The sequence below is a fragment of the Danio aesculapii genome, chromosome 18 (genome assembly GCF_903798145.1).
Source record: "Danio aesculapii chromosome 18, fDanAes4.1, whole genome shotgun sequence".
Classification (NCBI taxonomy): domain Eukaryota; kingdom Metazoa; phylum Chordata; class Actinopteri; order Cypriniformes; family Danionidae; genus Danio; species Danio aesculapii.
This window is the reverse complement of record NC_079452.1, coordinates 46,890,330-46,912,615: the sequence shown is the minus strand read 5'-3', so window position 1 is coordinate 46,912,615 and position 22,286 is coordinate 46,890,330. Positions and strand designations below refer to the sequence as shown.

Sequence of the window (22,286 nt, the reverse complement as noted above, 5' to 3'; positions counted from 1 at the left end):
TGAGATATGGAAACTTGGAATTGCCTGTCATGTATTTTAAGTTGAGGAGATATTTGTCCAAGAGTGAAGAATTGATGTTATTTATTACTTGATTGTTCAAGCTACCTCACAGAAGAGCTCTGTTTGTTAACAGAGATGTTGAATGTTAAAATAAGACTAATTAAATAAAAAAATAAGGAACGTCCTGGATCTGTTTCTTCACTCTTCATTCTTTTTCAATGTATTTTAGAAATATCGGATCAGGTTTAGGTATTGGTAGATCCTCAAAATCAAATGACTCTAGGCAAAAAAAAAACCTGATCGCGGTATTCTTACTTTATACAATCTCCGTTCTTCTCTGAAAACATCCTTAAATGGTAAGCCATGAAAACAGCATAGTCCTATATAGCGGACCTAAGAAGGTCAATAATGTCAGCAGCCTATAAGAGCTGTAATAATAATGAACAGGGCGGTGGGGAGAATGGGGGTGTTTCGAAACAAGCTTTTGATTCACACAGGTCTGTATGGCTGAGCGACTAATGTTCCACTCTCTTGGCTTTAAATGAGAGCAGTGTGTGTGTGACTGCTCCTTACCTCGGTGCTCCAGGTCATGGTGGTTTTTTTCATCCTTCACCGGCAAGTGTGGCTGACTTCCCAGGGCTCCTAGAGCCAGCAGGCCTGAGCCAGAGCCGGTGACCGGAGGGATTCCTGGTGGCTGAAGGCCAGAAGGGTGGGGAGGTAAAGCCACAGGGCCGTGGGCAGCGTGAGAGAGGTGCTGGGCTTGGAGCTGCTGCTGCTGTTGAGAGACAGACAACGAGTGGGCCAGAGGGAAAAGAGTAGAGAAATCCATGCCACAAACTATGCACACAGCTTCTGGGAGACCAATTCAGAAGCACAGGCGGGGGTCCTGGAATATTTACATCCTCACAAGCTTGCTAGTCAAACAACCCTGCCTTTATGTTGATTGGATCTAAACCTAAAAAATGCAATCCAAAACATTACAGAACATTTAGTCAGTCTAAATATCAGGTTCTCTGCTTAACCACAATGAACGGTGTGAAATATCATTCCAAAAAGCATGCAAATTCACTCATTAAATAATAAAACACTCGCAGCCACACACTCCCCAAAAGAGAGTCGTCAAGCCCTATTTAAGATACAGTTTAAAGACAGCAGGCGTTGGATTGCTGTCAGCTCATTGGCTTAACACCACCTGCTCCTTAGCCCCATCAAAACGTTGGCCGGCTATATTTACTCCCCTCACATTTGGGTCTGGTTATTACACAAAGTATGAGTCACTCGAGAAAACCAAACTTTAAACACCACTCCAACAGCAGCTGGGCTCAGCTTTTGTGTGTGTGTGTGTGCGTTTGTGTCGAGTGGCTGCGGCCAAGAGCAAGGGGTCCTGTTCTGGCACACGTTCAAGCCTCCAATACCTCCATCAATATTTGAAAAGCTTGGAGGAAACTGATGAGAGTTAAAAACCACTCAGCTTGGGAAGCGAGCAGTTTAAAAGCAAGGTTAAATAATACTTAGCAGAGCCACCAGTGAAGAAAAAACAACAACAAAAATACAGCCTCTACAATTTATTAGCATCCACAGGAAGAATGAATTATTCAAATGGCTGTTAGAGCACGTGCCGCCCAGCTTTTTACAGACCTCACCAGTCAATCAATGACCATTTACGGTCATTCTTTGAAAAGTTTTGTTTTTTTTCCTCTCCACTTGACGTGGAAAGGGTAGATGTTATTGGCTATGTATGGCGATCACGGTGGTACAACCTTTCAGAATTATCAGCAGGTCATTAATGCCATGCCATAAGTAAATATCAATACGAAAGGCTTATTTATAAGTCTGGAATGCTCCAAAAGCTTGCCCTTTTCCAGTGGGTAAATCATTATTAAGATGTCCATCACAGGCCCTTATTCGGGGTAAGTATAATTGCTAACAGCTTTGCGGATTATTTGCACAGCTGGCTGTATATTGAGACTCAGGGCCTTTGAGATTGGCAGGAGAGCGAATGGTATATAGAAGAGCTCCGCTTGGGATTTGAACCTGCAACCTTACCCTCCCCAACACAACAGAGCTGCCAAGCCAATTATGAGCTGTGCCTCAGAGTGTGGATCTGTGAGGAGATGTGATAAGGGAGTGTGTGTGTGTACCGAGGCACTGAGCGTGGGTGGTGGGCGCATGTTCTTGAAGAGAGAGTGAAAGGGCAAGAGAAAAGGAGAGAGATAGTGAGACAAGAGTGGAAGTGAGTGATTGTAAGAGAGAAACAGTGTTGGTGATAGGATGTTCGTGTGGATGTGTCAGGAAGTGAAGTGAACCGCTAGTAAAAAAAAAAAGTGGGGGAAGTGAGTGTGTGTGTGTGGGGCTTCAGAGATGACGACTGACCACATGGGAAATTAAAGAAGCCGTTGATTCACGGGGGAGAATCCTCCCTGCTCATTCCAGCTAATGAGCCACTGATGTGTAATATGCATGGACAATAAGAGAACCCTCATTAGAGACCCGGCCATGAAGACAAGAAAATAAAGAAATAAAACGTCTCCAGTAATTTAATATTCCTGCATAAAGACCGGCTCAACTGGTGCTAATCTCCCCCTCTTACAGCAAAACAATGAATCTAGGCCCAGTGCGAACAATTAACAATAGACATATAAAAAAGATAAGTGGCTAAATCAGACAAATGCCTGCTTCTATTCTCTGGTGTGTATGTTAAACAACCCCATCTTGAGAGTGATGTAACCATGCAACATGCATGCCTGGGGGGGATTCGAAAAACAAAAAGCCCCATGATTCGCCCTCTTGGCCACAAACACACTTAATTGGCCTCACAGCACAACAGGGGGGTAGGCTTAATACAGATCCACCTATACACTCACAGCAAATGACTGGCAGCCAACAAGGCTGTCCACTTACAGGACTAGGTAAAAGGTCAAACAATTATATCTTGATATTTTTACCATTGGACTAAATGCTGTGCTCCCACAGGTTTGAAATATACTTGGGGTGGTAGTTGGATTGAAACACACCTTTTAACCACGGCACGTGGTAATATACATGCGAAGTTATTTTTAACAATATTTGTATTTATTATACACGGTTTCTTTTAAATGGGTTAACATTTAAAAAAAAATAATAAAAAAAATCCACTGTTCAGGAGCCATGTGCACCCAGTGACAGGTAAAATCCACTGCTGACATTTTATACAGTATTGCCGAAGCAAATATATCAACATCATCAAATAAAAAAAATGTACAGCTAATGAGAAATAAATGACAAAGGAATAAAAACATCTGTGGAATAAAAATCTCTAAAAAGTATAAGAATTACAAAAGTTCCGGTTATTTAAATAAGGCGTACAAACATAAACCACGTACAAACATTTTGCAGCCAGTTTAGACATAATTTCGTCCTCTCTGAGTACATAGAAAATTATCAGAGTTGTTTAGATCAAAGAATTAATTACAGTTGAAGTCAGAATTATTAGCCCCCCTTTAAATCTTTGTTCTTTTTTTTAAATATTTCCCAAATTATGTTTAACAGAGCAAGAAAATTTTCACAGTATGTCTGATAATGTTTTTTCTTCTGAAGAAAGTCTTATTTGTTTAATTTTGGCTAGAATAAAAGAAGCTTTTAATTTTTTTAAACCATTTTAAAGGTAAATATTATTAGCCCCTTTAAACAATTTTTTCGATATTCTACAGAACAAAGCATCATTATACAATAACTTGCCTAATACCCTAACCTGCCTAGTTAACCTAGTTAAGCCTTTAAATGTCCTTTAGGCTGTATAGAAGTGTCTGGAAAAATATCTAGTCAAATATTTACTGTCATCAAGGCAAAAATAAAATAAATCAGTTATTAGAAATTAGTTATTAAAACTATTATGTGTCGAAATGTGATGAAAATGTTTTTCTCTCCGTTAAAAAAATTAAACAGGGGGCTAATAACTCAGGGGGGCTAATAATTATGACTTCATCTGTAAATAATGTTTCCCTCAGTCTTGCGGCTGTGCACGCACTGTCAGCTGTGAAGACAAGCGAAAGTAAACCAGGTTTAAAATAAAAATGAAGACGGATTAGAAACGAAACAAAAAAAAAAACAAATCCCGGGCATTTTAGAAGAAACCCCGGATGGATGCATTTTTAAGTCCCAAAAGGTGCGTTAATTGAGTGTTGACAGTTCTCTTAAACACAACGAGAAGTGGGAAACTTGTATGGCGAGAGGTGATTTTCCATTAGTTAATTAATTGTGGATGTTTGGTTACTGGGCAAATACAAAAAAATTGTAAAAGGATGACAATAATAAAAAAATAAATGTCACCAAATATATTTGGGCAGCTGTTAATATACCTGGGTGGCCTGTCTAAGTAAAGTCTATGTGTTGGAAGCACTGCAATGTGAAGTAAACTGAAACCTAGAGCCTATTCAACATATTATTTAACAATTACATTTATGCATTTATTCTATAATTTTGACAATTACATTTTTTAGAAGTTTATAAAATGATTTACCAAATTGCTTTATTCCTGTTAATAATAAAATATTTTTTCAATCCTTAAAAATTTAGAAATATTTTTATTCATTAATATTATTGTTACAACTTTGAGAAAAACAGTAGCAGCAGTCCTTTACTTTTGCCACAATTGTTGAGTAAAACCAAACTTTTGTTTTGATCTGTTTAGAATTCCATTTTGAAATCACTTGATTCAGCCACACTGTCAGCATTTTCCACATCACAGACATCATAGGGCCCGGCACAATAAAAATCACCATTAAACTAAGATGCTTAGGTTTTATACACCCATCAAATCGTGAAAATTTAATATATTGCCGAGCCCAACCACTTTGAGCTCCAAAGCCAACCACAGGCCATAAACTCCTGATATTCAGACCAATCCAAACAAAACACTGAGGAGGTTGAGCATGGAGAGAAAGAACTGAGGAAAATATAAAATGGGGATGGAAATGCTTTTGCTTTTTGAAAATAAACATGGTTTTGGTAGACACACACACACATATATACAGTTGGTTAGGGGCAAAGTGCTGAGCTGCTAGAGGAGGCCATGTTTAGACCTCTGATCAAAGTCATAGCACAGCAGAAAAAAAAAGCCGCTGCCCTAGATGCATCCTATTACCGGCCCTGAGGTTCATCAATAAGAGATGCTGGTTTCTGCTCTGAGTGAGTATGTGTGTGTGTGTGTGTGTGTGTGTAACTCACATCTCACCTCTGCCTTATACTATTTATGAGGACTCTGGCACCTGTGTGAACGCACACGCATTGCCTACTGTGTGAATTACAAATACTACTCAAAGAAAGAAAGAAAGCTCTCAGACAAGCTATATATTTGCTTCTTCTTAAAAGCTACCAAATAATAGGAGTCATTAAAGTAGGTCTACTGTAATGAAAGAAAGTGATCATTCCTAAAGATAACATGGCATTTAAGAGCGACCGCATGACTGGCCTGTTCAGATTTCAGGAATCACCTCGGAGTAAGTGTCAATGCTCAGGGATCTAATTGAATTCCGATATCAGACAACACAAAGCTACCCTCAAACATTCACCTCTCCATTATCAGACTCTTCAGCTGTAGGGCTGAAGAGGAATCAAAGCAGGGTCAACATATGTAATCAGAGCTAGCCTTACTTCTGGATGCACAGGGGTCAGATTTGTTTCTCCCTACATAATGATAAAGATCCAGGTCACTTGCCCCCGGTCGATAAGTGATTGTTAGAAGGCAGATGTGGGCGTTTCTAAGAAAGCAATGGCTGTAGTAGCTCAGGGATGTGTGCAAAATCCTATTTGTTGTTAATTCCCAATGCAATCCAGGTCAGCAGAGAGGAATGAGCCTCCCCTGTAAAACCTGATCTAATTAAAGGTATCCATCCTCTAAAGAAAGCTCTGAACAGCTTCTAGATGCAGACTCTGGGGACACTCACACCACATATAGAAGGGACTAAATAAAGCTTGGTCAACAGTCCGGCTGTACATTAGATAAACAATAATGCCGCTGGGGTCAAGAGGTAAATGAAAGCAATGGAAAACACGTGACACCTCATTATTGTGCCATAAACAATCATTACACATCACCTTACAGTTTCTAATATAGTGTAAACCCTACATCAGTCATTAATGTAGCAAACCTAGGAAGATTAGTAAAATACATACAAAACCTCACTCAAGTCACAAATATATTTCAATCAGCACACAGCAAGCATGCACATTACAACATTACAAAAAACATTCATTTTAGAGGCAAACCTGCACATGATTAAAAAAAAGCTACTGATTTCAAAAATGAATCTTTAATTCGGTTAAAATGGTTCCTTTGGTTCTACATCCGTGCAGGTTTGCCCCTAATCATAGAGTCAAATAAAGTAATTAAAGGGGTACACACGGTGAGAGGCAGATTGGGAAGTCCACGTACCCCGATGATAGCATTCAGTTCGGTCATTGTCACTTGTTTTGCACGCTCAACAGCTTGTGCTACTTGCTGTTGGTGCTGAAACAGGAAGAAAACAACTGGTTAAATACAATAAATAGCCCAAGCAAATCTAAAAAATCTGAAAAGTTCTTAAATAATAAGAAATATTACAATTCAGAACAAAATAAAGCTTTAATGTAAATAAAGCTCACCTCTTGTGACAAAAAAGGCATAATCTGGGCTAGAATCGCATTGAGCCTTTTGGCAATCTCGGTCTGGAAAAGGAAAAGAAAGAGGGAAAAGTTAAAAAAGGGTTAATTTACTTCTGTTAAAGAGCACCACTAAGCCTTTTTAGCGTTTCCCAACGATTAAGCCAATTACCACAGCAATCAGAACCGCTTGACTCGGCACACTCCAAACTGCGTGATATTGACATGTGAAATATTTAAAACATTATGAGAGCCCAGGGGAGAGAGAGAGAGAGAGCACAGCTGCGATGAGTGTATACTCCAAACCACACGAAGAACAAGCCAGATACGCTGGAGCTGTGTTAAGAGTAGCCCAGCACTTCAGCTGCCGTCAGCCTGCAGGTACAGTCTACTAGAATGCAGGACTTCCTTTAGCGCTCACAACTTCACATTTACACCTCGACCATTATCACCTCAGATTATGTAATTGCACTAAAAAAAAGAAAAGCCTGCAGAAGTGGTTTTATTTCATTTGTCTCCACAACAAAATGACTGCCAACTCCTGTTGTTTAGCGGATGTTAAATAATGTAGACAGTCCCCAAGGACATGTTGGAAGCAGACGACTTAGGGGCTGACCACAATAAAGGAGTTTTATAAATTCAAAATTTATGAATTTGAACCATATAAAAGTTGTACACACATGGTCTAAATAGCAGATTTCCAGCATTTTTGTTGATTGTTACATAGGTTGTTTTCACATGACGTCAATGATGACCAGCAATGAGGACAGAAAGTGGTTCTTCTACATAGGAATCGCTAACAGAACATCAAAATGTTTCTGTTTTATGTTGTTTATAACCGTTTAAATCAGCCAAAATGAGAAATGCCGAACAGCTTTTACAGATTTACAAAGGTTTTGGTCATAAATAGGGGAAAGTTCAAGAAACTGGCTAAAAAACAGAAGAAAATGTGGCATGTAATAAACATTCAATGCATCCATGTGTACAAACCTTTTTTTTGAACGTGATAACTCGTTCGACAGCACCAATAAAGATTATATACAGGCCTAACTATGCATTTAAATATGTTAATGTGTTATACAACTCAAATACAAACACCACCACACATTTAAATAACATACCCTGTCATGTAATCGCTGCAATGAAATCTCTGTATTGTTTTGCAATAATCCATATCTTTACTGGCGTTTCGGCAGAATAAACAACCGTAACGTTAACGTCTATATGCGCAGCAGCGGTGAATGTTTGTTGATGGTAAGATCATCAAGTTTATTCCCCCTTACAAAAGTAAATAAACAATAATGTAGACTATGCGTCCATGCTTTTGTATGCTTTCATCAGTTATTTCATGATGTCAGGAAAATATCCGCATGAGGAAAAAACGCTATAGTAATTTATAACAAACATGTTTTTGAACCACATAGTAAAGTGTATGTGTACAACTCTGTTAATGAATGCTATAGAATACTGTAGCATAGTAAACTATGTAATAAATACTGTACCTTCACATTGGCAATCCGATGACAATACAATGTTCGCAATAACTTATTACCCCTAACTAATAAACAAAGGTGGACTGCATCCAGACCTGTCAGGCCAATGCCTATTTGCCGTCCCCAGACCCCACCTTTTTCATTTTCTCAGCAACCCACCCCCAAGTCCCCCTTCATCCAGCCCACCGCAGGGACCCGACCTTCATTCTCTCTCCACCCGCCTGACCGTCGCCATGGCAACAGTAGCCGAGCAGGCCCCATCTCCTATCGCGCGACGATCATTATGCAAATGGTACCTCAGCTTGACCGTAACAGCCTGTAAAATCATATTACGTGCACACAGGCAGGTCATTAAATTGAATTTTCAGCCTGTCGATCGGATGAGTACCGCACACGAATGGTGGATAAAAAGGCGAGCAATAGCAGAGGATGATGTGGGGTCGCTGAGAGAACACATGACAGTAAAAGGAGGTGTGAGGGCGGGGATGTTGGGGGGCCAAAGCCAGGCCTCCCCACCCAAAGGCAACACGCAGCTACAGTAGGATGTACTCCATCCCTCTTCCTTTCCATCATCAGACGCCAGCAGGAACACAGCACGGCCGACATCACAGCCTCTTCCAGTGATGAAAGGAGCTCACATCACAGGTCTGGCACTGGCTTTGACTGAGACCAAAGGAGAGGGGGAGGAAAGCCTCTGAAAAATAACTCGGCTACAGATACATCATCTATAGAATTTATGAGGCTCAGTTCAACCCAGGGCTAGAACGGAGCACAAACACATCACAGGGATTTTGGCTCTATTTTTCATTTCAATGGCAAACACGCAGCGCTGCGCCGACCAGGAAATTATTTATAACATATTGCCGAAAATGCCAAGCAGTTGAAGGAGCCAGACACAATATTTTTTTACAACATACTCTGTAACACCGAGAAAGTTTCACTCCCTCCCATCAAAGGGATACAGACATGTGGCAGGTCAAGCTATAGGCGAAATATGATTGAGTAAAGCCTTGCGGAGCATTAAATAAATACCACAGCAGACCATAAAATAAAACACATTCCATAAGACGAGCATAATCTGAGATTATACATATTAGTCCATACCATTCATTCCATGTGATCTGAAATTGCGCAATATATGTTTGACCATATTGCTGTTAGTCATTTAAGTGCTTTTTAAGTGTCTGATGGCAGTATATCCAAGATTTAATTTCTTAATAAAAAAATTTCCCAAACAGATGGCCACAGTTATAAGTAAAAATCTAAAATAAAAACTACATTAAATGTTTTCAATCTTTAAAAACAACAAATCGATGCAGCGTGGAATCCATAAAGTGACAGCTTTTACGCATTCTGGTAAGCTATATTAAACTTGGTGTGATGAGACCGGGTGATAGCATTTCAAAGCAACAGGATCGAAGCAGCGTACAAGTTTAGCTTTCAGACACTCAACTACACTACTAGAAGAATGCATCAACAAAAATGCTGGTTGAAAAGCCAGCTCAGTGTATAATCCTTATTTGCCGAGATAAACCGCGTCAATAGCAGCCTAACATTTGACAGGATTTACTGAGAGGCCTGGAGAGCATCGAACACATTCCTTAAGGGCTTAACGCGACGTTGACAGCTGGCCGAGTGAGGTCAAGGGTTGCCTTATCTGACGCTCACTCTAAAGCTTCATGCTTTATCTTGCAAAAACAATCCTTGTGTCGGGGGAAAACATGTCCAATGGCGGTGACGTACCTAAAAAGCAGACATACGCCACCCGTAATGTATGAATCTATGATGAAAGCAGTGCTGTGCATTGAGCTGGACAAGCAGAGCTTTTAGCTACAACTGCGGATAAAAATAGGATGTCACTTTAAGCAGATGAAAGCCTGCCTCTTAAGTGGCAAGCTTCACGCTCTGGTACACAATTACAGGTACTCGGACCTGTCTAGCACCATTTCAAGAGCACTCCAGGGCCAGGCTGTCAATGGCATGCTGAAAGCTATTTGTCTGTTGCCATCAGCGCCAGCAGAATGGAGTGAGATGCTGATGAGCATTGAATATAGAGGAAAACAACTGGCCTTTCCAGGCATGTGTCTCCATCACAAACAATACTTGACCTAGCCGCGTTGATGGGCCCCTGTATTCTGTTAGGGTGAGAGGGTGGTAATGCTCTCTGACAGCCTCATGCTCAGTAGTAAAGGTATAACAAGGTCTATATATGTTCGTGCCAGAGGTGAGCGCACAAGCTTAACAGGGTTGTTAACTTGCAGTGCTGTTAAGAACTGGCATTAAAATTTACCTGCATTGATCGGCGTTAGTGAAGCTGGACTGTAGGTCTGCATGGGTGGCTAGCTTGTGTTTTCTGTTGCTGTTTCTGGTCGTCTCGCACACTACGCCCTGCTCTATTATGCATGTGTTTGGAGTGTCATTGCACAGGTTCACCTGGATTCATGACCCAAACACCATAAACAGTGTGATGGAGCGGGCCTGTGTTTCCCAACCCTGCTTCCTCTTAAACAGAGGCTTTGTATACTCACCGCGCTGAGCCAGTCAGTTTGCTTTGGCTCACATAGAGAAGGACAATCCAACAGTTAGCAAACACTTCCTAGGGCACCCCTTATAAATCATTTATCAGCGTCCCTGTGTCACGCTGGGCCTGACTGGCTCAATCTGGGTCTGACAGCGAAGACAGGGGAGGAGATTCTCTCAGAGTCTCACAATAGGTGAGGAAAAACTCACAAAACAAACCACGCTGTGAGTGCACCTCAGTCATCACAGCGGCTCACTGACATGGAGCAGCTGCCATTACATCTGCATTTCCTCCCTTGCTATGGCTGTCTGCAGGTATCAGATGCTAGCATGCATCCTGAAATCCGCATTACGCCACAACTGTTTAAAATACAAAGTGCCTAGAGACGACTGAATGGAAGAGGGAATGGATTGCCTGGCAGCTGGAATTAAATGCACAGTGCAGAGAATGATCTACGCCAACTCTGTTGGTTAACCACTCCCCCCTTGGCATCTGCTCCTGGGTTTAGTTTAGCCAGGATCAAGAGATCTGGATCAAAGGGTTGGACCTGTGTGTTTGCTCATATGAACACAGTTACCTCCCTCCTCCTTAGCAAGTTAAAGCCAGCGTTGGATGAATTATTCAATTGTGCATCCATGGGCTCTGTGGCGCTTCCTGATAAAAGTCAAGGCGCTAAAATGGATCAGTCGATTAACCTGTTTACACAAGGCCAGCCCTCCCACCTTCTATCCTTTTCTCTCACTCCTCTGTCCCTCAGCTGACGGTTGGGAGATAAGTGGTTAACAGGAGGCATCGTGGGGGCAAGGGGCCTGACAGAGAGAGGAGTGCAGAGACTTACACTGTGGACACTGATGGATCGCCATCCACCAGCTCCTCCCTGATGCCATTAACCTTCATGAGGTGGAGAAGGGGAGCGGCTGAGGGAGCTGGGTTGTCTCTTAGGTGCCTTAACTACATCTGGTGCACAGCACAATCTCATTATTATCTAGAGGACAGGAAATGTGCGATGTATCACAATAATGTCAAGACATATCAGATTAGTCTTTGTAAATATGGTGGATAAAGCCCAAAATATACTTTGTTTTTGCACAGTTGAGAGCACAGCCTTTCAAAGTGTCCTCCATTTGGTAGTGCGCACACAGGTGCTTGACAAGTGTACTAGAAAGACTTGTCCAGCGTCAGCTCAAGAATGTATTTATATTTCTTTAAAATAAACTCACAGATGACTTTTAATCACATGAGCACTCATTAATACTGGTAGTTTTCCGAAGTTTGTTGTTGTTTATTTTCTGTCTGCTCAATTACTATTCTAACTGAAAAAAGGCTGGTGTTAAATGCCGTACAATGGAAGATATGTGAAAACAAATCAAAGCGCATGGTGACAAAGGTTGGGTGGTGCATGCATTTGCAAAAGTTCTATTGATGAAACTTGTGTCACACCCACTATACGTTGCAAATGCATTAAAACAAAGTATGCTGTGGCCTCAAGAATCTCACAGTTGAAAAGCCAGGCCTTTAGCCAGCCTGGTGAAAGGGCTGGTTCATTTTTCTAAAAAAAAAGTGAAGCATTTTGCAGTTATTTGCCTCATTTCCTATTTAATTGTGAGATTTAAATTGTGAGACTGCATTTTACTGACATTTTAAGCACTGTTTTAGCTGGATTAGCTTGTGGGATGGCCATCAAAACCACACTTTTTAATGTAGCAAAAAAGGTTCCTAAAGATTTAGAATAAACAGTAATAGTCAAATTAGTTTCAAATTCATTTTAAGATGGTGCTTCACATCTTTTCATTTGTCATTTGTTTCAATAGTAAGGTCCAAGATATGGAATAAAAGTTACTTGCAAAATCTTTCCTCCATTTAAAAACAATACAGTAGCGAAAGATGACTTAACTTGCATCAGATTGTACGTTTTCTTGTAGCTGGTTGTTGGACTCATGAAAAATAATTGTTTGCATTGGCCAAAACTGATTAGCCACATTGAAGCGACAGCCAACAGAGAATTACGTTTTGTCTTAATGACTTTTTCTATGAGTTATTTTCACTATTTATGATGGCATAACAGTCAAAATAGGACAAATGAGTTATGCATAGGACAAATTTTGAAACTGAATGACCCGAACCCCACCCCTGGCTACGGGCCTAAAAGCTATTTTAAAGTAGTCAGGTGGACAAAATTAGGACAGATAATTAAATCAACGCAAGATGAAAAACTAAATAAATAAATGTGCATTGCACAAATAACTTTTGTAAGTGATACAATATCGCAAAGGCAAAAAACAGCAACTTTCTTTTGAAGAAATAAAAAAAACAGGCAGAGAAAAAGATCACAATCTGCCCACCGCTTCAAAGAAGCTCATAATAGGTTAAACAGTTTCATGTGGCCATGCTGTTAGCTTCAGGCGATTACTGGAAAAGAAATGAAATTCCCTTAATTTAATTGGATATTACTATAACAAATAATCAAATATCAAAAATATACGTTAGTTGTTGCCCTAGAGAAATTGCAGGGTAAAAATTGATTGGAGGAAATGAATTTACGTTTTTTCCCTTAGCGTTAATTTATAAAGGGTGTCTTAAATGTGCTGACATAATAGGGACTCCACAGACTCTGCTCCCTTTAGTCATTAAATCACACGGCCCCTCCTGCCAAAGTCCTGACTTTAATCTTATCAAAGCTGTCTGACCACACTCTACTCAGCACAAGCAGGAAAAGAGACTTGACTCTGTGTGTGTGTGTGCGCCTGTAATGTCCTGACTTCTAGCCTGATTCTAACTGCTGCTCAAAAGAACACAGTCCACAGTCTCATCATCTATACAGAGTGCACTTCACTTGTATCCTAACACACTAGTGTGACTGCATTGACTGACGTCTACACACACAGCGCACAGATCCTCTGTGACTCAGAGATTGTGTGAACAGGGATCAAAGGGCTACATACCTGTTTGTGCATTTCAATGTTCAGCCCATAGGACATCTCATAGTACTGAAAGAAAGAGAAATGAAAAATACTCAGTTTTTTTATTCAATCCGAGCCACATCAAACATTTTCACCTCACATCAGAGAGTAGGGAAAAGAAAGTCAGATTCTAGTGAAACATGAGGGGAAAAGAGGAGAACAGGCTTTTGATGCACACTTCAAAATCATGTCCCATAACAGCGCCTCACATCTGCACAGCTTCTGTGTGATACTGATGAAAGTATACAATGGAAATCCCACTTGGTTTTAGGTCAGAGTTCCCATACTTTGGACCAAAAAAACTACACCCAAGCAGAAATGGGAAATAACAAAAATTATGGGTCAAAATCAAGATGTCTTATTTTTGGTATTATTTGGTATTACCTTATTTCATTCAAATAACAGAGGGTAATCTCACAGAAAGCATATTAAACGCTAGTGTCTAATGTAGGGCTGCACAATATATCGTTTAGCATTGATATCACAATGTGTGAATCCGCAAGTCACATTGCAAGACTTAAACTCATTTCAATTTAACAAAGTAAAAAGTGAAAGTTTAGCAGTTGTGATTTTAAGGCCTCTGTAAACATTTTAAATGAGTTTAAAGCATTTTTAAAACAACTGAACTATTATATTTGTAGCTTTAACAAAGACTAATTGTACTTAATTTACACAATGAAGACTATACAGCTTTGATTATTTCTGTATTTCTTTATAGTTTTATAGTTACTCCTTCATTTGTATATTTGCTCTACTTTATATCTGCGTGTAGATTGTTTATTATATTTTATGCACTCCCCTACAAAATCATCCCGATCAATCTAAAATCAAGTTGATTAATTAAGTTGTTTTGTGAAATATTGCAATATAAATAGCAGAAAGTGAAACTATTGCAATGTATGTTTTTTTCAGTATTGTGCATCCCTAGTCTAACTTAATGTTTAATATAACTTGGGTCAAACAATGCTCTATTTTCATTCAGATATTATACAGTGCTCAGCATATACAGTTGCAATCAGAATTATTAAACCCCCTGAAGTATCAGCCCGTTTATTTTTTTCCCCAATTTCTGTTTAATGGAGAGAAGATTTTTTCAACACATTTCTAAACATAATAGTTTTAATAACTCATTTCTAATAACTGATTTATTTTATCTTTGTCCTGATGACAGACCATAATATTTGACTAGATATTTTTCAAGACACTAGTATTCAGCTTAAAGTGACATTTAAAGGCTTAACTAGGTTAATTAGATTAACTATGCAGGTTAGGGTAATTGGGTAACTTAGTGTATAACGATGGTTTGTTTTGTAGACTATCGAAATATATATATATATATATATATATATATATATATATATATATATATATATATATATATATATATATATATATATATATATATATATAGTTTAAAGGGGCTAATAATTTTGACCTTAAAATGTTTTTAAAAAATTTTTATAAATTGTTTTTATTCCAGCCGAAATAAAAAAAAGTAAGACGTTCTCCAGAAGAAAAAAAATACTATCAGTCATATCTGTGAAAATGTCCTTGCTCTGTTAAACATCATTTGGGAAATATTTTTAAAAAAGAAAAGAAATTTCAAAAGGAGTTTAATAACTCTGATTGCAACTGTACAATAATTTTAAATTCATATGTTTATTAGGAAGCTATACAATATTATATTTGTGCATATACATTAGATAAGTCAGCACGGAAGCCAAATCTGGAGCTTATCTAACAAAATAACTTATGATAACGATCCAAAAACTAGTACACTCAAATTTATGTTATAGAAAAATATTAAATATAAATTTAAAAGAGGAAAAATCAAGAAAAGCAAAAATAAGGAAAATTTTAGTTGAAATTTTGTAGGTTGAAATTTTTTTGCAATATTTTTCTTGAATTTAACTGTATTATCTTTCAATTTCTAAATATGTTTGTTGACTAAAATATTTTAATAAATATATCGGTTTAATAAATCTGTATATGCACCAAAACACATTGCCTATATTCACTGAGAAATGGATAAAAACATTCATTTTTAAAATGGGGTGTACAGTGCTACAAGCAACACTGTATTTTAAAGGATTTTAAAAAAGTGTTGCTGACAAATAGGTAAAATCTCAGGTTTGAAGGACAGTGGCAAAGCATAACATTTAACATGACTACTGTATGTATTCTGAGGCTGCACAGTGATCCTTCATTTTTTTTTAAATGTCACCAAATAATTATTGTCTAAATAGAAAATATTTGTATATAAACAAACTAGTGGGTGTCAATTGTGGTTAAAAAAAATCTTTAAAACACAAAAACAGGACACTATCTAATCTTTTTTTGACTAAGTATTTACATTTATCATCATTTTTTAGAACGTGCGAGAATGTGAGTATCCTGATAGCATAATTAAGTTAAGCTATATCACGTAAAACTTTTGCCCAATTATGACACCTTGTTAAAGAAACACCTAATCAATTATAGCAACAATGATAAAAAGAAGATTAAAATGAGGAGTGATTTCAGTGCAGTCCTCTCCAAGTCTAGATTCTGACACTATCAACTGCAAACAGTCAGCGTGGGGATTCGACATGGTGTTTACCTAACCTCTCCTCCTCCTTTCTGACTGACATGCTTTTTCCTGTGAATGGAATGTTTAACTAGCGTCCCTGGGTATTGGTTAAAGTCATCGCTCGTGTGTTTACACAAGATAAGAGAATACACTTCCACAGTTTAACCTTGTTTAGTTACACCGCGAAAAGCTTTGTTTTTCCTCTCCCTATCATAAATCCTAACATGAGGCTGTTTTGATCTCCTGAACGTCTACGATTGAATTTAGGGCTTTGGTGTTGTGTAAATGATTAAGCCTGTGATTAAGATTAACACTGAATTTATGTAGCCGTTTGTTTGTGCGTAAAATCTGGTTATCAAAGACAGAACGCTGCAAAGTCTTTGGATTTCTGCTGCGATTGAGTATTTTCCCACAGACGCCTCTGGCACTCCTCCATCACCCCTCACCCAATTTACGGCCGTGCATTTGTCTGAGAGCAGCGTCTCCTTGGAGAATAATCAGATCCGCACACAGAGGGAGGTAGAGGGAAGGGGGAGAACAGGAGGGGAGAGAGAGAGAAGAGGGGACAATGCAGTGGTCATTGACCCCTACGGCTAAGGGTTGCTGTATGAAAGGGCCCGAGGCTAAGAGCAGTCAGTCAGGGCCCTTTAATAAAGCAGGAGGCTGAACTAAAAGCACCGGAGGGGGTTTCACAAACACATTCTAAAACACACACATACAGAGAGAGACACGCAACAATCTACCTTCACCCCAGCTACTGGCTAATGGCAGCTTACATATTGGCTAATCTTACCATGACATAATGGCGCTGCATCTCGGTCTTCTCATTGGCCAGTTTGTCGTACTCCACTTTAAGACTGCGATGAAAACAAAACACATTAGTTACTCAGCAAATATACGTTTTCACTGCTTCCACCCACAAAACTAATCCACAATGCAAACAGGAAGCTAAACAAACAGTCACATTTTACAGAGTTAGTAAAAGACGTCAAATCAATTTAAACACATTAAATTTAGATTTTAATATAATATTAAGGTCCTGATCATGTGTAAGGATTATTTTCATATCATGAAATAAACGATTGTAGCTCAAACAAATCAAATGCAGATCAAGTCCATAACATGACATTAACAAGTACAATTTTGGACTGTAATGATGTATTAAATGTTGAAATTAATATAAATTGAGATTATTAATTGCCTAAAAGACCTATTCCTTGTAGTTAATGTTAGCAAAAATAACCTTATTGGACAGCAAATGACAATAATAATAATAATTATTATTATTATTGGTACTTGTATATGTACATGATAATAATTAATATTCTAAATACATTGTGGAATTTAATAAAACCTTATGTTCTCATTTTAATAAGACAACACTGTTTAAGAAACAAAGTTTTAAAGATTAAATCTTTTAAAGATTAAATGTAATCGAGCACTATACCTTTACATAAAGTAATGGATGAAAACTCAAGTAAATCTATAATAAAAATTCACATTATGAACTGATATGGTATGAATATATATCACACACCCCATTTACTCAACACTACATCCATAAAGCACATTTTTTTAAACATGAAGTAATTACATTTACCTAAAATTTAAATGTGAACAAATAACAAATGAAAAAAATATGTCAATCTCAAATCACCAAATGTTCAGTGATGTTGAAAAATATTAAAGAGAATGAAATGTACTAAAGAAAAAAAACATTGCTAGATGAAAACATTAAGCCCTTTATCTTAGAAGGAAAACACTGTTTATACATCTCAAAACAGAGAAATAAACTCCTATTATGCCTGAAATTGTATTTGCAACATTAGCTTTGAACCAATGAGGTGCCGATACACAGTATGATGTAGAAGCCTTACCTTGTGATCAAAAAAAAATATATATATATTTTTTTACTTACAGAAAAATTTTTTTTTTAAGTGTGAATCAAATAGATTGTTCCTCCCTTTTGCCTGTGCAACACAATTAGGCCAAGCGGTAATTGTACAAGCTACTTTACGGCCACATAACTCTAAATTATTACCTGTGATACTGGGCTTGCAGGAACTGAAATTCGTCTTTGATCCTGTCACAGGACTCCGCCACTGTGAATTTGAAGCCTGGCTGACCAGGCTGGTGGGGCGCCTGAAAGACAGCCATCACATCAATCAAACTCAATTACATCCTCAGAGAACCAAATTTGTTTTCCACCGACTGCAGAGCGAGGCTCTAATGCATTCTGGGCCCTGGGAGAGCAGCTCTAATATTTCAGCCTGAATGAGGGCTGGGGTGACATCCACGCTACAGTGACATCTGGGAGATAGCTGGAGCACCAGTAGCGTTCTGACAAAAGAGGCGGGGGGGATCTTTACAGTTCTGGGTCCGCCGTTTTAGTGCCTCACATAAACACTGGCGGGAGAAATGGGGTCGCCTCGCTTGGATGGGTCTGAGCGTGCCAAACTGCAACTGTAAAAATGCTGTTGTTTTCAGTCTCTCTAAACCAGGTGCTCATGGAAAGACATGAAAACACAGACTATCGAACAAAAAACTATTTCAACGTCAACTACATTATTGACAAGTAGCTGTCAGGGGGTTTTACCCCATCTGATTGTGCCTCCAACCTCCAGCTCTTTCACTTCAAAGCATTATCACAGGCACCAGGGCTTAGCAAATCAAATGAAGGTGCACATCAGGATGTCGTTCGTCATGGACGGGCGGCTCTGCCCTTGCTCTCTAGCTAAACTGATGCAGATGTAGCAATTATGTTCCATATCAGTTCAAGATGCACTTACCGGATGCCGGCCCTGTGGATACATCTTGAAATGTATCCTTTATTTATTGGAGCTCTATTTGGTAGGGGGTGTCCACCGGCAAGCCACTGTACTGTAAAAAATCAGCCGGACACGAAGCCCACTGGACGCTGGGGGCAAAAATCCTCTCTGATCTCTGCTGCTGGAACCCAAACAATGAAAAATAAACAAACAGACGAAGGGGACACCGTTACAATCAAACAGAGGTTAAAAAAGACGCTTGGAAATGTTAACTTTGCGTTGAGAGGAGCGTTAATAACGCACTTTCACCTGCACTTTCAAAACAATTGACTGTGTGAGGGGAGAAACAACTCGAAGCCGAACATTTGTTACTAATACACAAGGAAATTAAGCGGAAATCAGGCGTTTTTCTTTGTTTGGCAACTGTCTTTTAGCACTTCACCTTACTTGAAAGAACCAAACAAGCAGCTCGTAAATGAGTCGCCAAAGTGATAAGTGATGAGCTCAGTCACTGTTTGAATGTGAGAAGCGTTTCAAGTCTCGCTTGGTTGGATAACAAGCTATTGTCGTTAGCTAACCTGCTAGTCCTCCGTACCTGTCTTTGTGCGGCCGAGTCACTTCCACTGTTCCCGTAACTTTAGAAATGTCAATCTCCGCTTCAATTTCTCAGAGTAAAATACGGTTCCTGGCGGACGCGAACGGTGGCGAACATCTCTGGTGCGCTCGCTCTCTATCACGCGAAGCGACTCGGTGAGAATCAGCTTCTCCGAGGCAAAGGAATAAAGAAACGCCAAACTCCACGCTTCGAAAAAATGTTCGTGTAATCCTCAAAAAACACTGGAAAAAATGTACTTCCGATTTTGGAGAGGTTTGGAACCTTCAAAAGTGAAATGTTTTACTTCTTCGCCGCTCGCGCATTTCCCCTTCGTCCAGCAATGCAACCCTGTGCCACACACAGACAGTCTACTGACACGAGGGCTGAGCCACTGCGAGAGCACCTCCTGCTAGCCAATCACACGAGGGAACGGAGAGTTTTGCTCTACTGACCAATAGTAGAGCCGTATCCCCACGTGGGGACTGCATCCTGATGCATGACATCATACTCGCCATTTTAGATCAGAACAGGTAGCTCGTAATGCTGCCGTTGAACATTTCTAGGTATTTCTGAGCAAAGTGGACCGATGTCACAGTGAATGTCTTTGTTTGGAGATCTGATGCAGTCTCAGTGTAGACACGGACGTCATTCTGGGAAGAAAAACTGATTATTGGAATCACGTTTGTGTGTTATTTTAGTCGGTTATGTTAAATGTTTACATAAAGTAGGTTAGCATTCTGGCTTTATGTTTCGAGGAGGACATCAATGTCCTAAGTTATTATACATCATATTAAAGTTAAACGGTTTTCTTGTTATTTATATTGTTTTGTTTACATCTGTCGCTCTTAAAAAATAAGTTAGCATAAAAAGGAAGTCACCATTTCCCCTCGTCAGTCGCACATCTATTTAAATAACACTGGTTCAATCGGTGTCCACAAAACATTATTTTCAAGATTTCTCAAGCTAGTGCCCGTTCATAACATAATTTTGCACATCTACACGAATATGAGCTATCATCAAGATGGACAGATAGCTAGCGCTGGGAATACGATGATTGTTCAGGTTTGATCTCCGTGAACAACGGCCATGTCTGAACTCAGAAGAAGCGGCCAATCCTGTGCCGTTTCTTCTGCTGCACCCACGTGGGATCCCTTTGCGGCTTTACAGCTTCTCAGCCAATCGCAGAGCAGCATCTATATTCTCTCGACTGCAATTGGACGGGAAAGGTTAAGGCTGTCATTCAAGAAGGTTTGTTGTCAATCAATACCACGCGGGGTCAAGCGCTGACAAATGCCTGTGCTTCTCGCTCTTCTGCCCGTGAATAGTGCCTGGAATGGCTGCTTAATTAGCTTCGAATGGCTTTTCTTTCCAGTTCAAACAATCTGTTACTACCACGTGGTAATGAGAGCCTTACATAAAACAAAGGAGCAAAGGAGCATGCAAACACTTAATAACATAAAAAAATCCCTCACTCATAATCGCATGTTACCCACATAACAATACAGTCGCGTTAATGTCATCTAAATTTCCGTAAACCAAGAGATATTAAAAGCTGTGACCCGTGTATCTACATCTAATTATTATGCATTTAAAAATAGCAAACAAAAAATATATAAAAACATTTAAAACTGTGATGTATTCCATAATAATAATGTAAATTTTATTAATATATTATTGTTATAATAATTATTAGTATTGCCATTATTTACTGTTGTTATTATTATTATTAAAGCAGCATTATTCTCTATGAATTTGCTTTGTGACTACATTCAATATTGTATGCTAATATTGCTATTTAATTGCTATCTAATGTTTAATTTTTTTGCTAGTTCTATACTATTATTAATATTTGTATTAGTTTACAAATTACATACTTTTCTATTTTATAATACGCAAACCAACATGGATCATTTACAACATAAAAACACCAGGGTGGTCCTGTATATTTTCAGAAATAAAAAATAAAATGCTATGCACCATGAATTTGCTTAACGTTTATCCCAGATCTGGGAATACTTACAGCTCAGTGATGTGAAGTCTTTAGTATTTATGGACTGTGGTTTTGAATTGGGGGTGTCATGCATTGAGACACACGTCATGTTCTGTGGTTTGCCTCTGACTGATACTCTTGATTCCGTCCATCCTTTTGATAAAAAAAAAAAAAAATCAGGAGGTGCTTATCAGGGCTGTTCTTTTGGCTGAGAAAGAAGCACAATGTATGCGTGTGAGTGTGTGTGGGTGTCAGAACTGGCAGACTAATCTCTCCCAGGCAACCCCCCATCCTCCTCAATAGAAAGTGCTCGGATTTAGAGCAACAAAAGACTAGGTCTAACCCCAGGGAGAAGGCCAGGGCCCCTCCACCCACGCAGACCTCCTCACTGTTTATTTACACGGAAACCCCAGCCACTGTGAAACTCCGTCCCCCAGAATTTACACATGCCGCTATTTGCAGAGGTGCTTTTAATTCTTCACAGAACAAGGATCACCCGCCCCGCTCTCAACCTGCCCAGTTCCCACACGTCCACACACACACACACACACACACACACACACAACCTAAACACATGACTGAAAACAAACTGGCCGCACTCAAGCGTTTGTGTGCACAGATTCCAGTTATTCAGGTCGCCTTGAGTGTTTTGATGTTATATATGGTTCTTCCTTGTTTTGGCTCAGCCGTTGTTAAACATACAGTATAATGCCAGTTCATAAGGAGGCCATACATCTTGCGGGCCTCATTAATGTTTGTATGCGGAAAACGA

At 39.1% G+C, this 22,286-nt stretch overlaps 1 protein-coding gene across 1 annotated transcript in view; it reads right to left on the bottom strand.

The window, feature by feature from the left end:
* Positions 1-19,880, bottom strand: part of tle3a (TLE family member 3, transcriptional corepressor a) — a 32,531-nt gene extending 12,651 nt beyond the window's left edge. The window contains exons 1-8 of the mRNA XM_056477955.1: positions 19,525-19,880; positions 18,951-19,110; positions 18,203-18,303; positions 16,955-17,018; positions 13,575-13,619; positions 6,622-6,684; positions 6,383-6,487; positions 574-772 (exon numbers count right to left, since the gene is read on the bottom strand). Coding sequence (XP_056333930.1) covers positions 574-772; positions 6,383-6,487; positions 6,622-6,684; positions 13,575-13,619; positions 16,955-17,018; positions 18,203-18,303; positions 18,951-18,974 — 601 coding nt within the window. The 5' untranslated portion in view covers positions 18,975-19,110; positions 19,525-19,880. The remainder of the gene's footprint in view (positions 1-573; positions 773-6,382; positions 6,488-6,621; positions 6,685-13,574; positions 13,620-16,954; positions 17,019-18,202; positions 18,304-18,950; positions 19,111-19,524) is intronic.
* Between the last annotated feature and the right edge of the window lie 2,406 nt (positions 19,881-22,286).